Raw genomic sequence first — 17,402 nt, forward strand, 5'->3', positions numbered from 1 at the left:
TCAAAGTCGCCGCTGAGAGAAATGTAATTTAAAGTTATTATGCAAGTACTAAATGTGTTAAGTGTATAAATATAATGTTAATTTAAACAGATACAAAATATTCAGAGCACATCATGTTTAATAAATAAAACTTCTATAACTTAAACGATTGTGGGTTGCAAGCCGGGTTTATTGGTTTGACTTCAGAAAATGGAGATCAGTATATTTTTTGTATTATGTCTCATACGGAAAGTTAGAAATATTATCATAGTGTATTTGTATTATTAATTAGGTGAAAAGAATAAACGTGAGAAAGTAAAAATAACCCGAAACTGTTTAATGTGACCTCCCAAACTAGTTGAAAATCATAATTATAGTTTATAGCTTCGATGTCTTAGGTATAAAAGCTATTCATTTGTACTTCTCAACAGAGCATAGAAGCTGTATGAACTCTTCACGATCTGTAAAAAAAATAATTATTTTCATGTATGCGTGTCGAGCGCGGATAGGTATCCCAAGATTGCTAATGAAAACTTTTAGAATTTCAATTTTAGAACTCTTTGGTACCAAAGAACTAGGTTAACAAAGAGGTACTAAAGAGTATATTAGGTTACAATATAATATATATTGCATTAATTTGTCATTTGTTTTTGTGAATTGGCGGCAAATCTTGCTACACGTAAAAATGAACCTAACACGAGAAAATTTTCGGTCAATAATTTATTATGACTTTACGGTACGCAAGGTTTCACAATACTTTAGAAATAAATATAGTAGAGAAATGGAAGTAGGATGATTTACTATGGAATATAAGATTTGTAGATTAGAGGAATTCAAGTCATTGGAGAGTAAACAACGTGTGGCGACAGAATCTTGATGTATTTGGCTATACTGGACAACCCAGTGAGTTATTAGAAAGCCTAACGTTAACTAACATATAAAGTAAGTTGAAAAACTACTTTAATATGCATTTGTCGTGCTCCTATACAAGATTGCTGTGGTTAATACAAACCACAATGGTGTGTTGTTTACTAATGTTACATATATTTTACTGTATTATTTATGATGTAAAATAAATAAATAGAATAAAATTATAAATAATATAGTAAGCAATTAAGAAATAATTTATAATAAAGCAAACAATATTATTAGTATTATACATTTCTTCAATAGTTTTCGCAGAGTAGCAACATTTAAAAAAAAGCATCCTATCCTATATATATATTGGTTTAGATATATTATGATAAACAATATGAAATAATATACATTTTAAACTTACCGAAACAAAAGTGTCGTTTGAGAGAGGTACAATACGTCCGGCCATAATGCGTATAGGGCGTTTAATTCTCTCCATAAAAATAATTAATTCTCTACGGTTTTTTACTGGTATGTCAAACCAATTCATAGAGTATGCATCGTCTCTGACTTCTATACTCTATAAATGTAGTAAAATAGAGAAACATAAGAAAACTTGTCATTACATTTACATTATATTAGCTACATACATAGATTTTTTTTTGAAAATTTAAATCGTAAGCTTAGTGTGTACATGGTCATGGCTCAGAATTAAAATTATTTTATAAAATAAATAAATCAGGTGCACTACAACCTCTTTAGGTCTTGGCCTCAGATTTCTGAATCTGTTTCATGATCAATTTTTAAAGGCAAGTAGGTGATCAGCCTCCAGTACCTGACACACGTTGTCGACTTTTTAGGTTTTAGACCGGTTTAAGACATGTTTAAGGTTTAAGACAGGTTTAAGACATGTCGGTTTCCACACGATGTTTTCCTTCACCATTCGAGCAAATGTTAAATGCGCCCATGAAAGAAGTCCATTGGTGCACAACCCGGGATCAAACCTACGACCTCAGGTATGAGAGTCGCACGCTGGAGCCACTAGGGCAACACTGCTTATAATTATTTTATATGAAAATATATCATTCAGATAGATGCTGTGTATTTGGTAAATTTAGAATCTTATATATTTAAACGAGCAATTCTTGTATATATATATAACTGGAATCTCGGGATCGGCTCCAACGATTTTCATGAAATTTAGTATACGGGGGGTTTCGGGGGCGATAAATCGATCTAGCTAGGAATAAATGATAGAAAATAACAAAAAGGTGGTGTTTGAGTAGTCCCAATTTAAACTGAAAAATGAATCTTCCTGACATCTATCGGCGAATAATAATACTATTTTTTTTTAAATTGCTTTAACGACACAACAACACTAAAGCTATTCCAGCATATATAATCTATATTGATCATATTTCATCATTTTATTAGTATGTAATTCGTACTTATATATAATTTCCAAAAACACAATTTAAAAAAAAAATAAAAATACCGAGCAAAGCTCGGCCATCCAGGTACTTATAATAATGCAAAACTCTTTCCTTAGTTCGGGAAAAACTACGACGGTAAGCTGGAAAATGTGGAAAATTACATACTAAGGTAACACGATGGTTCTGAACATTAATTAACTCAACTGCTGATAAGTCCAATATATAAAAGGCTTTAGGAGGTGTTTAAATTGAACTTACCGCTTGAGTAACTTCACTTCCAAAATAACAATAAATGAATATTTCAAATAACATACATATTATATAGGTCACCATTGAAAATCCTTCTATAGATACAATTTCTATCTGTAATTAAATTCATTAGGTGTGATGGATACAATTAACATAAGCGCTAATTCTGGTTTATAAGTACTCACGTCAATTAAACGATAAACCGATGTACAAATAATCCAGCCGCCAATCAAGAACTGATAAGCTAAAACGTTACCGAAGATATTTTCAATATTTTTTGTGAACCTACAAAAATATATCGAAATTATTTAAATTAATAACTTTAAAAGTGAAAGTATATTAGGTATAATTCCTCATTATTCCGAGATAATATTATCCCTTTATTATTTCAAATTAAGCAATTAAGTATAATTTTTAAGTTAACTATTTTGAAGTCGATAATGATGAAAAATTTATTTATTATTTCTTTTTACATTGGCTATAAAATGTCAAAATAAGTTTGTCGATTAGAATTAATCAAATTTCACATAAATCCCATAGGTGAGTGGTAGGTTGTGTTTGTTTGTCTCGATAACACTCATGAATGGCTGCACAGATTTGGCTAATTTTTAGCTTTTAATATTTGTGGAAGTTCAGGGAAGGTTTAAACCGTGGAAAACATAAAAAATACTAAAAATGACAATTAAATTTTCCAACAATCCTGTTCTGTGTTGGGAAATATTGGATGTCTTTTGTCTTTTTAGAAACAAAAAATCATCGCTTGGTTATCACAGATTCCAGAAGAAATTTGTGTTTCATAGCTGTAGTATGAGGTGAAATTTCTTTGGTCTGCTTTTATAAAAAAAAGTTTTGACATAAACATATTTAGGTTATATAGAGTTCATCAGGTCATTAATTAGTCTCTTATAAAACAATATAGCTGTATTGTCTATATTTTTTTTCTTAACGATAATTTTTTATTTTAATAATTAATTATAGTAATTTAACTAGATTAGATTATAATTTTGTTATGGTAATGTAATATGTATACATATTTATATTGTAATATCTACAAACTGTAGTTGGCAACATTGCTTTGCAAATGGTAGAATTTAAAGCCTCAAGTGAGTCTACATAGACTGACAGTCTAACTCGCAGGGTTTAGCTTTAATACCAATGTCTTGTCTTCTACGTTAATGTGATTTAAATTATTCTCAAGAACATGTAACTAGCTAGTCACATTACAGAACATATGGAATGAAATTTAATTTATAGTAGGATTCACCTAATCTACTGAAAAAGTTTTTGAAAACTCAGTATCATACTAATTTATTATATTTAAAAAGTACATAACTTTTTTCAACTTAAATTAAATATCGAGTACATATACAATAAACGGCAAAATATAGCACAATTTTACATTTTAATCAGCGTACAATAATAAAACGCATATTACGCGCCAAAATCAACACTTCACCACGCATGCGCTAAGTCGGGACATGCCATAGATAAAACGTGCAATAAAAACTTATTTAATAATTATAATTGGGCCAGTTATTATTATTATATTTTAGAGAATTAATGACCAATTATGACAAAATATTGTTTTAGAAGTAATTTGTAATATTAAGTATTATTTGTTGTTTCAAATGTTAAATTTCAGTTTTCTTTAGTTTTTAAAATATATTTTCGGCTATTAATGTACTTGTATACTATTTTAAATATATTGCTTTTGTATGTAATCTATTTTGTCTTTTTGTATTGTCTAAGTGTTTTGTTTTGTGTATGTATCATAGCTCTAAGATTACTTATAATTAAATATTTAAATTTCAAACCTTACGATTTCTTCATGGTGCCTCAGTATATTTTTAAAACGCTGATGCAGTAATGTTGAGAAATGTTCAGATGTATTGCCATGCTCTTTTTCTTTCTTACATTCATCAATGATAATAGAAAGATTGTAACTGCAATTAGTCTTATTATCGTTACATGCTATTGAATAAACAAATCTTATAAATAAAATTCAGGTATTAATATGATTTTCTGGAAATCATCGTTAAGGCTAAGTTAAAAACATTAATCGTGCAAATGTATAGCAGTACAAAGTTATTACTCATATAATCTATTTTAAAGATCTTTTAATTTAAATGCAGGTTAACAAAATAATAGTCCTGTGGCACCTCAACACTGTATGGTATTGTGGCAGAAAGACTATTCTTTTATGACATGACTGAATGATGGTCATGACTGTTAAGAGGCATCCAAAATTGTTACAGACATTTAGGGAAGCGTCCCTGCATATGCCGAGGGATCCAATTTGGCTGCGGGTGCCTGCATGTTGCACCACGCTATATTCTAAAAATTGCTACGCCATGGCCGTAAGAATATTTAATCACCTTCCTAGAAGCTATAGATCGCTACCATGTAATGTTTTCAAGGGGAAGGTGATTGGGTTCTTAAAGGCAAGGTGCTTTTATAGCGTGGGCGACTACCTAGATCATAAGTTTGAAATTAGCGCGGGGAACATCACTTCAAATGTTATTAAGTACTAAGTACTATAAATGATGGGCCCAAGGCATAGCTTAAATGGGAATAGTATTAAAAATCATTGTATTTTGTATTTAAGAACGAATATCAACAATGTAATGTAATAAATAAATAAATAAATGATAACAAGTTAAAATATTACAAAAGAAGTCAAAAGTCAATCTCTACTTAACAACCAAAAAGTTATGAGTACTGATAACCGACCGACCATAGACCATGCCAAATTAGAAGGTAAAATCTTTATGGAAATTATTATATAAGAAGTGATTACACTGTTACAGAGTATCTGACCGATAGACTTTAATTTCTTTTATAAAAGTTAAGTTTATTGATAATGTTAAGTACATTCTCCTTTTCGCGATGTGAAGTTAATGCAAATAAATAATGTATCTTGTAAGAATAGAAATGTATTAACTATGGTGGAGCCCTCCCACAACATTGCTGTGCCTAACCAAGGTCCTTATTGTAATAAATTTTAACGTGTAAAATATTTATATAAGGAATGCAATAAAGATTTGAGTTTGAGTTTAATTTTTATAGACAAGTAAATCAGTCTTTCCGTGACACATTTCGTTAATTTGTGAGCAGGTCTTTGTTGCGACATTACAATCAGACGCTACAATCACTGCGATGACGTCATACCCTGAAGCGTGCTAACGAAGTTATTCCGACCGCTAAAGTTATAAACAACTTCTCTATCTTAGCCACCGGAGTCCTGGCCAGTTAATCGATTAGACTGATTGAGGATTCTTCCTTTGGGTTAGAAGCGCACAATATCAGTTTTACACATGTTACATCGCCTATAAAAAATAATCCTACCCAGGAAGGTACGAGTAGCCAGCGACCAAGAGAGACGCCCGAAATACTACACTGGTCTTAAGGGAAGCTTAACGCCTCATTGAGACAAATACTGTGAACTTCCGATTAGGAATACGGTGAATTTAGAAATCTAAAATCAAATATTTTACAAACTATGAAACTCGGAGTCTAATAAATCATTAAAAACCCAGATATAAAAATATATACCCCAGTATATGTAGTTGAGTCTTGGCTTGTGCCAAAAGCGTAGACACCATCACATCCATTGTTGTGTTACCAAAAGCAAGCCAGGTAGTGGTAATCCAAGAATAAACTGCGGTTATATAGAAACTGAAATCATAACGTGTTGAACTATATATAGTAAGTATTAATTTCGTCTATAGAAATAAAAATTCATCGGTCTCCAGCTCTGAGGTTAAGTTAGCAGAAAGAAGAGGTATGACAGAATAACTTACTATGGGTCCTGGTTTTCATCGAAAGGCAGCCAAATTGTGAAATCCAATTGTATACCCTTTACATGTAAGTAAATCGGATAGACAAACCATAAAAAACAGGTGGCGACGGCCAACGTATTGTTGGAGTATAGCAGCAATTTTGTAACACGGATCGTTTTAAGTAAGTAATAATTGTGTTCCTTCTTCCCTTGATTATATAAGGGTCCTAATAACAAATATATGTTCTTGTACAATCCCATGTTTATAAAATGATATGTCTCAATAGTAAAAACAAGTGACGATTATTATACTTAAATTTGGAACATAATATACTTCCCACCTACTAGTGAAACCCGAAGATGCGCTGGAGCGTTTTAAAGAAAATATACTTTATAGTCACTACGGTGTCTAGTTGAGGACTGCCTGTTATCTATGTATATATACTTAATATCTTTCTTTTTGAATTTTAGTAAGTATACTAAAAAATTCCTTAACAGAAATAAATACAGGCAGTCCTCGTACTTACAGCATGTTAGGTTCTCAAAATACGCGACGTAAATCGAAACGACGTAAGTCGAGACATATTTTTTCATATGTTTACATGAAAAACTCAAGGGTTAGGTTCCATACGATCTCGAAAATTAAAGAAAAAACTGCATTTCATCCCATGAAGCAGCAATATTTTTTACGCAATGCAAGATATTATAACTTTTCCAAAAATCACTCAACTCCATGCCATCATTTTGATTAGCCTTTATAGCCTGTGAAAAAGTTCTCCTGAGATAATAGGCCTTAAAAGACGCTAAAATTCCTTGATCCATCGGCTGCAACAACGAAGTGGTGTTTGGTGTGCCGGCACCAAGGACATTCACCTTGCGACAAGTGAATTCTCCTATGCCAGAAATAGAAACAAATTACGTATCTTGGGGAATAGTATCAAAACATTGTTCGACGTAACTTGAAACGTCGTAAGTCGAGGACTGGCTGTATTTAAAAAATTGACAACGGTATATAATTATAGTAATTTACAAACGTCAGCTGTTTTGTAATTAAATTAAAAATATGTTATTTTTTAATTTGAGTGCGCCAAGAATATTTTAAAAATTGTACTGACGGTCCAATCTGAAGCTACGCTACACAAAACGTCAACCGGTTATATAATTCTGGGTTCAAAAAATATTATCTTTTATTACAGACAAACCCAACCGATTGATTTTTAGATGACATTTACCAGGTAAAGCTTTGGTGAAATTGCATTTTTAAATTGAAGCATAAGTTCAGTTATACTATATTTTATCTAGGTTTCGAAACCTCACCGCCTATCACATTATTATCCAATCTGTTAGCCTAAACATAGCGCTTACATTTATTTGCATTACATTATTATTGTAAAGAAAACTATAATACCTTTCATGGTGTCTAGAAGATCTTCGACGTCATTTTGTAGAGCCCATAATAGAATTTGTTTGTAAATAGCATCGGTGTGAGTTAAAAATAAAAACATTGTTCCCATCACATGCCCTAGATTCTCCCTGACCTGAGGAGGTAATAGAATTTTTTTTTTAAAGAAACTTGTTCCATTTTTAAACGTATTTAACAGCTATTAAAGCAAATCGATTAAAAAAATTACGTTACGGACGCAATTTGCTATTTTTTTAAGAAATAAATAAATACTTAAGTTAATTCCATGATTGAATTGTTATTAAATGAGGAAATCTAATTAAAGTTGAAGAATACAAAGCAAAAACATAGTTTAAAAAAAAAGTCAAATAACAATAGTTCATAATGTTTATTATTTGTTAATCTGGTTTAGACGTAAATGTTTGTGTTACGTCTTATTGTTGAAGCTTATTGTCAAAAGTACGTTAATGATATACAATGGTAACAATAATCAATATCATACATATCAGACATTAATCTATTGACGACAGACGAGAAAGTCATAATTAAAAACAGCATCGCTCTCGCAAATACCTCATAAACCTTCAACGCCTGCTGCATCGTATAAAATAACATCAACGAAAGCACAAAACCCATGTAAAACCTATGTAATAATCTATACATCGTCCCCGACCCCAAATCAATTTGATAATAGCCAGCTAAACGCAAATTTAAGAAGTGCGCCTCAACGCTTTTGTATGATAATTTAATTTCCATTGTCTGATAGCAATTTCCAAATATTGAAACTTTACTGGAAAGCCGTCAATACAATAGATGCGAGATTTAATTTTGCCGATTTCAGCAAACGTTCACTACCTTTGCAACAGCGTTTACCTAGGGTAATTGAAATTCTGCAAACATTTTGTTGTCAATCAATTAACAAAGCTGCTAATTAAATTGCATCGCTGCGAATATTAAATATCTAGAAGCGAGCAACATTATAATTATCTCGCTAATTATTTCAGATTGTTTTGCTTATTAGCGTAATGATACTAAATTGTTCTTTACCAAGCGTATACTTTACCGGATAAGGACAGACGCGATAATAATTTTAAATGAAAATCTGTATTCAAAACATGTAAGAGATCTTAAGATTATATATGAGCTTTGTTTAATACTACTTTCTCGCGGCATTATTGCAAACCTAAGAACGTTCGCTAGCGAAGGAATAATTTTTCTCCAATCTACAAATTTCCATTAAAAAAGCAATGAAACAGTTTGTCCCATTAAACATTGAGTGATGACAGATTTAAATATGTGTTTAGGTACATTGTATGTTCACTAAGAAATCATGGAATAATATATCCTTACTTAAGACTAATAAGTTATTGTGTAACCTAATTAATAAATAAGGATATTTAACATAAGAAGCAGTGTTGGCCTAGTGGCTCCAGCGTGCGACTCTCATTCCTGAGGTATGCTTTAAGGCTTTCTTTCTTTCGCATTTAACATTTGCTCGAACGGTGAAGGAAAACATCGTGAGGAAACCGACCTGTCTTAGACCCAGAAAGTCGACGACGTGTGTCAGGCACTGGAGGCTGATCGTCTACTCGCCTATTAGATTAAAAAATTGATAATGATCTGAGGCCAAGACCTAAAGAGGTTGTAGTGCCACTGATTTATTTTTTAACATGAGAAAGTGTCCAAAAACACTAATTACAGCCTTTATTACGACACTCTCTCTAGTGTTCTATTTATCTACCATCGTTTAGCACTTACGACTAACATGTACTAACTAATTCAAATGGTTTTGTCTTTTTCCATCTCACTATGCCCGTGTTATTAAGTCAATAGCTTCGATATTCACGTGATGGTGGAGACTTTTCGTGGGCATATCTTTATATAATTATTCTTGCGAAGTCCTTCCGATTTTAACAATTAGTGTAACCAAATAAATAATTTATTGAGAAAGATTTATTAACCAACAAAGCTAGAAGCAACATTACCGCTGTAAAGAGTGGGTACTTTAGAGTGTATACAGTGTTCTGTCCCTTGCATCCTGTTTCCGGGAATCATAATCATACATTTATCAAAGCAAAAGTTTTATCTTTCTGTTTTGGATATGCTTCGTACCAAGAAATTAATAATTCATCAACCTGATTAAAACAATTAACTAAATGTTCTTGTTACAACTGCAACTGTGTTTCATAATGAACATAAAATTTATTTAGACGGACTTTCATGTTTCTTAAAAGCACATAAAATGTTATTTATGAGAGAAAAATCTGTGTGAAATAATTACAGTGAATGTTCGGGCTTGCTCACTTAAACATTTTATGGTAACAAGAGTCCTTTAGAGCGATATTTCTTCTACATTATTGCTCTCGAGTTAAATTAACATAAACGTCTTGCAAGAATTATGTAAACATTTATGAATTTTCTTTTACATATTAAAATTGGACAAAGAGAATATGAAATTCAAACGAGTTATATTCATTCGTACTTAGTTTTGCATGGTGTTTTTTTTCTTATTTCTGTTCTTAGCGCAGAGTCGGCCAGTCAATGGTTAGACACATCGAGGATTCTTTCCTAAGGTCAGAGGGAAAGAACACCATCCTTCCTTCCAGTACCATAAATTAATAGACCAGCCTGGTCACGTGATTCAAGCAGTGACGTGACTATTTAGTTCCAATTACGGCCACCAAGCGCTGTTCAATCTTTTCTTATAAAAATACCGTTTCTATTATGTGAAGTTCCACCAATAGAAGAAGGTGATTCATACGCCATGACCCTAGAGGTGCTCTTTTCAGCGCATTAATCACCACAATACAGCAAGGAAATGCTATCATTATTGTAAAAGTTGATAAAAAATGCTACGCAATGTTTACCGCGGCAGTCACCTATTGCTACACGTTCTTTTTTATTTTAGTTTTTTGTTTAAAGTCAAGACTGGAATCGGATAATAAAACAAAAGGTAGTTCCCCCACCTGGAACCGGAAATTTGTTGTTCAAGATGTGATAAGAGAAAACAATAGTGACATTTATTTTGTGATTTATTAATTCTTAAGACACCGTGGGTAGAACACCATTGTTAACGTTGCGTGAACACAGGTAATGGGCCGCATTTACAGCGTACGTGCCTCGACATTCATTAAACCGGCTAATTAAACCTGCCAGCGAGATTCCGACGAATGCCTACCTCGATGACACGCTGGTAAAAGAAAATAGGGTATGACAGGTTGAAAAATGTAAAGGTAACTTGGAAAATGGTACCCTCATATCCTCTAAGGCGTCAAACGTACAATAAGTCTAAACTTAATTACTAACTCGTAGACAATATTTTGTCATGTAAATTGAAATAAAGACAAATATTAAACAAAAATAAAGTGCTTTTATTATATAAAGAAAAAACAAATTGACATAGACAAGAAATAAAAAAAATGAACATTCTGTCACATTTAAATTAAGGACACCTTGTGACCTTTTGCGTATCTGTGGAAGTTGTTGAACGTTTAATGAAAAATGTTAAAATAAATCCGCGATTGTGGATGTATACGTTGCAACAATCTACAAGTACAATCACTACGATGTCATATTACCGTAAAACGCGATATCCTTCAAGCCGACCGTGTAAAGCCTATAGAATAAGTGATACCTTGATAATCTTATGTTCCAAAATAAACGTATTTTATTTTTATTTTTTTATTTTTATTAAAATAAAACAACATCGGTATGAGCAAGCGTTAGTGACGTCGTTGGGCCCTGACAATTTTATTTCCCTTTTCCAACGGTTACAGACAACATATTTTCTTATCGGATTTGTCTTACTAGGAAATAACTAAAACTACCATAGGAATACCTTATTATTTTGTTATATGGATGACACCGCTCTCTTCATAATTCTTTTGAGAAAATTTAAGTAGAACGCTTGGCATTTCTTGTTCAAACGGCGAGTTTAATTTAGGAATCGTGTTTCTTAATGTTTTTAGAAATATTAATGTAATGTCCTTAAAAACACTCTGAATTTATTCAGGAATCTTTTTAGCAACCTAATTACTTTTATTTCTAAAGGCTTTTAATAGCTTTTAACTTAAATTTCCGATGAAATGATATCAATTTAGTAATATATTTATCATAATTTACATTATAACAAGAACTTGTGTGGCCACACATGTGAGTACACATACAAGTGAGTGTGTGTGTGTGCGCATGGCTACTATTCTGTATAACTTACTATCCAAATAATTTTTTTCTTTAGTAATGGTGCCCTCTTTTGACATTCACTATGGATTTGTGGCCAATTATTAAGATAGGAATCAAAACATTATGTGATTTATATCAAATTAAATAATGGAATCGTTTACAGTTATAAGCCATAAAATATATAGTCAAGGCAGAACACGAAATTCCACCCTTCATCTCGACGTGCGTCGTACCACACACTGAAGGCTATTTATGGCAGTTTTTGCCGCGCACCCCCAGTATGTCGTCCCACTGAAGTATTCCTGAAAAAATTTGAACTGGCGTCCTGCCCCCTGGTGTATAATAAAAGACGGATTCATTTATCATATTTATATACATAAATATTATTTTAACGATAAATAAAATTATTTGCTCAAAATATTTATTTTTTCGTTATCCGCTTCAGTGAAAAGAAATATCTTCAAAAAATGTCTCTATTTAATTTCACCCATACTTCTTAATTAATCATAAACAATCCATTAATGTATTTCTGGAAGCATTGAGTACAAAGAGGTTTCACCTAAATCATAACAGTTTCCATTTGCAAGTGGCAAAGCCCGAATGCCTTTAATTTAAGGCCAACGAATGAAAGGCAGTGCTTTGTTTAGATACATTTGATCCTTCAGGGATACGGTGCCTTTCATTATCCCTGTTGCAATAATGGAAACTGGTTTATTTGCTTGTGACAGGTTTCGCATTCCTGTACTAACAAAAATCTTGTCTACTATTTGTTTAAATGATAAACCTAAAAGGCGATTTAATGACTTGCAAAAGTCGTGGAGAAATTACATAAATCATCAAAAATTAAGCAAATATTTACTTTCATAATTTATAAATGTTTGAAGTCTAGACATACATATAGACATAGACATATACATAACATTTATTATTTACAAAACACACTCAGAATCATACAAAATAATATCGTAATAATCAAAAAATAAAAATAACAAAAAATGGAATAAAGTAGATACATTTTAAGAGTGTGTTGTGAGTGTAACTGGCCCTGGTTCAGCACAATGCTCATCACTTTCTTTTTCTGGGGCGAAGATATCTGCACAATTCGTAAATATTTTGTCAATATTTATTTGTATTTTAGGCCCCAGTAATGTCTACTGTGCTACCGAAGCTAAATTATTGCTTCGCGAAGGACTCTTGGCTTTAAGTACTTTACTTTGCATTATAGTTAAGTAAATAAACTACAGTTCTCGTTAAAACGTATAGTCTATTAAATAAGAACTGTGACATTAAAACTAAATCTCCGTATTTCTATTTCAAGTCCGGCTAATTTATTAAATTTTGCTTTATATTTAATTTCAAGTATTTGCACAGTTGATTAAAAATCTTTTAATGTTTATATAATCCTGTGTGTTGTTCTATTTGACAAGATACTCAAAAAGGGACTAGTTGCAAATAAGAGCGAGTCAGCCCACATTCTCGTTGCTGTTTACTTCATAAATAGTAAAATCACGACTCATGAAATAAAAGATAAAAATGACAAAGCGAGATGGGAGCGAACAATTTTGTTTATTTTTCGTCGCTGGGTGGAGTTTAGTAACAAAAATACAAACTTTGAGATACTGAACATTTTTGTGAAGTGAAAAATCATAATTAAATTAACGCTTTCGAAATAAAGGTTTTATCTATTTATTTTTAATTATACAATTTAACAACATTCTTTTACATGTAAAAAATAACTAACTCGTAGTATAATACATAATAATCTAAATAAAATGGTAATAAAATAATAGACTTCAGTTGACCTATTGGCAGATGATGTTCAGAATACAATAGGTCATCTATGTAAAAAATAAAAAAAAAAACATCCAAAAATTTACGAGGCAATTACTCAATATTACCTTTAAACTTAAATGCCTAACTAAAATGACGATGGCTTATACCCTTAATTGTGTAAAGATCTTCTTCGTTTTGAAGTGGCATGGAGATGCAATACTGGAGGTTGGCGGTCTGCGTAAATAAAACAACATCGGTATGAGCAAGCGTTAGTGACGTCGTTGGACCCTGACAATTTTATTTCCCTTTTCCAACGGATACAGACAACATATTTTCTTATCGGATTTGTCTTACTAGGAAATAACTGAAACTACCATATACACGTGTGCAGAGATACAAAGATACGTCTCCCCCACATTTTTCACGTACAATGGTATACAGGTTGAGACTCTTGCACACGTACTGTTCCACTAAGCATTATAGAAATGCATTCAATTCTGAAGTAGATGTAAAGGTACTATATTTTGTAAATTCACCCAATTACTATATGCAGACGACTAGGATCTAGTCATGTGAAACAAAACCACTTAGCGGAATAAAAGCCGCCGAAAAGCAACCAGTCTTTGGGCCTTTCTTTGGGCCTGTCATCACAACAAGATTATTAGGGAGCAAGAAACCCCTTTGTCGTGGAAGACATAAGCTTTGAAACATGTGAGGTGTTGGTTTCTCTTGGGTTCAACGGTCACTAGTGATAATAATCCCAGCCAAGAGATTGCATACTGATACATTTGGCTGCTACGTTGCCCTTCGTAAATATTTCCGCTTGTGACTTCTCAGAAAGAATACTGAATGCTGTACAAAACACTGCTGCGACCAGGGCTCACTTATGGTTGAGTATGATTGGTATGAACATAGACCCTTAGCAAGGCAGTATTGTAGCATATTTGGCCGTCAAAACAGTTGGTGCTGCTTTGGTGGGATGGAGTTGTCAATGACCTCGAAACAATAGTAGGGGTTCAAAGTTGGACTCGGGAAGCATAGGTACAATGGTGAAGTGTACTTGAGAAGGCTATATAGCCATTGATGATGATGATGAGTAATAAAATACATTAGACGATCGAAAACGAATATTTTACACACTTAAATGATAATATCGCCATTTCACTTCTAATAAAGCCTACGCTCTTGATTTGTGAACTGGCAGTAAATGTAAAATTAGAAGCATTTAATTTATATTTTTTTGACGTTCATAAGTGTATATTATGTTACCTACATGAATAAATGATATTTGAATTTAAATTTAAAAGGGCATAAAAATTGTCTTAATAAATATATAGGATATCTTCCAGATTCAATTATGAAGACGATGAAACCAAACAAAAATGTTTGGTTAATTGAGATGCGGCCTATTGGTAGGCACGTCTATTGAAGATGTACCTATTTAACCGCCGCTTGAATAAACACTTGTTATACTCTTAAGAATAAATTAAAAGGGGCACAGACTGTTTGATGAGATGCCTTCGCTGTTCTCCAAATAGTTTAACTGCAGCTCCTCTTAGCTCTTTCTCAACCTTAACATTACATAAATTTCTTTTGTTTTTTTTTTATTAAATATCTAATAATCGAATTTCTAATGTCATTTAAAAATGATTATGATTCTTGTGACCATCTCTTTTAATTGTTTATTTAATTCTTTTCACATCTTGCGATCACCAGGCGGTTCTTGTAAGTATTACTATAATTTGTTCTAATTTATGCAACTTAATGCTAAATAAATATAAAAATTATTACAATAGCAACTATACTTCTTTTTTTATAAATTGGTTTTAAAATTATCTGTATTTGCGGTTATCCACGCATAGATTTAGGGCAAACAAATTGTAAATTGGACCGAATTGTCCGAACAACGCGGTTAATAATTTTGCCAATGATTAAATGAGTGTACTAAATAATGCCGTGTTATTTCGTGTGTTGTGCACTGACTGCTGACATAAACCACTCGATATGGCTTGAATAGTTGATAGCACTTTATGTATAGACGCTGTGGTATTTGCTTTGAGCTCGATTTCAAATTAGCTTTAAACAACGTTAATTTGGTTCACGTGTTAAATAGTTTGAGAAAATCTTTTTGTTCTTTTCACAATTGTTTCTTTATATACCTATTATGTATATCCCACTTTAGTGAATATAACAATACATATTTGATACATTTTTGCCCAAGGGTAAAATTTAAGAATTAGACAATATCTGACCTCTGTCGTTAAGGATATAGGACGTCGTCCTACTGACTCGAGTTATATACGGGAGTCATTTTATTTATTTTATTTATTTATTATCATCCACACTGAAAACCACAACACTATTTAGGTTATTCAATTATAGTGTTGGTAGCACATAAAAATTATGCATATAAAAAAGTAACAACTTACTGTTCGTTTTAAAAATAACTTATTATATAAAATATTAGTCTCGACACATAACTGAGCCATATTTTGCGTGCGCGTTTTAAGTAGAAAATCACATAACAATTCCTATTGTTATTTCATAACACTGGCTTATTTGCCAGATACTAGACGTATGTAAACATATATGTAACTTAATGTTTACTTTCAGGTGCAATACATAAGGAACATGCAAAAAGATCCTGTTGTTAAAGTACATAATATCGAATGATATATATAAGAAGTTCTTTGAAAGCTACAAAACTGGAGCACCTGATTATGAATTGTTAAATAAATGATTTTTGAAATTGAATTAAATAAAAAAATTAGAAATTGAATAATTTTATTTTACATATCTGAGAGCATTCTCGTTTGAACCTTCCGAAAACAGGTAATTATACGTAGAAATAACACAGAGTCTTATAGACTCTTTTGAAAATGTTTTTTTTCCTGAATCTACCTCGCGAAGATCCCTCATATAATTGTTTGATTGATTGATATTAGTAGATAGTAGGTTATCTGTATCTAAGCGATCGCCAACCTCTCGGCAGGCCTAAATGTCGCTGCAAAGACGCCGAGTAGGAGGCCATGTCTTACTTTGAGGCGGACGCGAATGAAGTAAGAATGTATATTTTATAACGTACGTTTTAATTCCGTCAACTATTTCTGACTGAAACTCGATAGTATTTTACCCCGTTTACTTATTAAAACTAACTTAATTGCACAGTGTAGTCACAATTTGACAGAAGGAGACAAAAGAGTACATTGATTAAAAGAGTGCAAATGGATATAGTTTTAATATACTGATATTATAATGAAGACAAGCACTAGCAGTCTGTGGATAGGGTATAATCTAGTCTGTTTTAAAACTTTTTTACACACCATAATATATATAATACACTTTCTGAAAGCCTATTTGTATTGCCTATATATATTAAAGCCCTGAAAATATTTGTAATGATTTTGGGTTAAGCTTATTTTTAATACATGGTAAAATAAATAAGTTATATATAGGTTTGGAAATAACAAGATTTTACTTATAAAATAGTACTCGGAAACCAAGAGTATCATTAATCTGTTTTCTGCTTTAGAGGCAAGTAATCTACATTATCCTTGCTTGTGATATGTAATTTGATCAAAACCAAGTGCTTTTCGTAAGATGTTGTATTAAGCTCTTCAATCCTCTTCAGGCATTTTATCTACAATAATAACAATTAAGAGAAATTCTATTGTAGGAAATTGTTTTTCATGTGGAGAGGAAATATGCTGGCAGCAGACAGCTGTGTTATACACGTATTTCTCATATATTT

At 31.9% G+C, this 17,402-nt stretch overlaps 1 protein-coding gene across 1 annotated transcript; it reads right to left on the reverse strand.

Moving 5' to 3' along the window:
• Positions 1 to 121: 121 nt before the first annotated feature.
• LOC110999586 (odorant receptor 46a) lies at positions 122 to 8,452 on the reverse strand. The gene is made up of 9 exons (XM_022268708.2): positions 8,270 to 8,452; positions 7,703 to 7,832; positions 6,317 to 6,521; positions 6,069 to 6,191; positions 4,331 to 4,459; positions 2,702 to 2,801; positions 2,526 to 2,630; positions 1,259 to 1,414; positions 122 to 440 (listed from the first exon to the last, which is right to left on the reverse strand). Exons 1-9 carry the CDS (start codon positions 8,450 to 8,452, stop codon positions 387 to 389), a joined length of 1,185 nt encoding a protein of 394 aa, XP_022124400.2. The 3' UTR covers positions 122 to 386.
• Between the last annotated feature and the right edge of the window lie 8,950 nt (positions 8,453 to 17,402).

Source organism: Pieris rapae, chromosome 19 (assembly GCF_905147795.1).
Source record: "Pieris rapae chromosome 19, ilPieRapa1.1, whole genome shotgun sequence".
NCBI classification, from domain to species: Eukaryota; Metazoa; Arthropoda; class Insecta; order Lepidoptera; family Pieridae; genus Pieris; species Pieris rapae.

Excerpts from the sequence above, each read along its gene's own strand:
- LOC110999586 (XM_022268708.2), bottom strand. The coding sequence starts at position 8,452 with ATGGAAATTAAATTATCATACAAAAGCGTTGAGGCGCACTTCTTAAAT. Across the intron at positions 7,833-8,269 it reads AGGCGTTGAAGGTTTATGAG|GTCAGGGAGAATCTAGGGCA; the intron begins GTATTTGCGAGA and ends TTACCTCCTCAG. Across the intron at positions 4,460-6,068 it reads ACTCAACTACATATACTGGG|TTACAATCTTTCTATTATCA; the intron begins GTATATATTTTT and ends GACTAATTGCAG.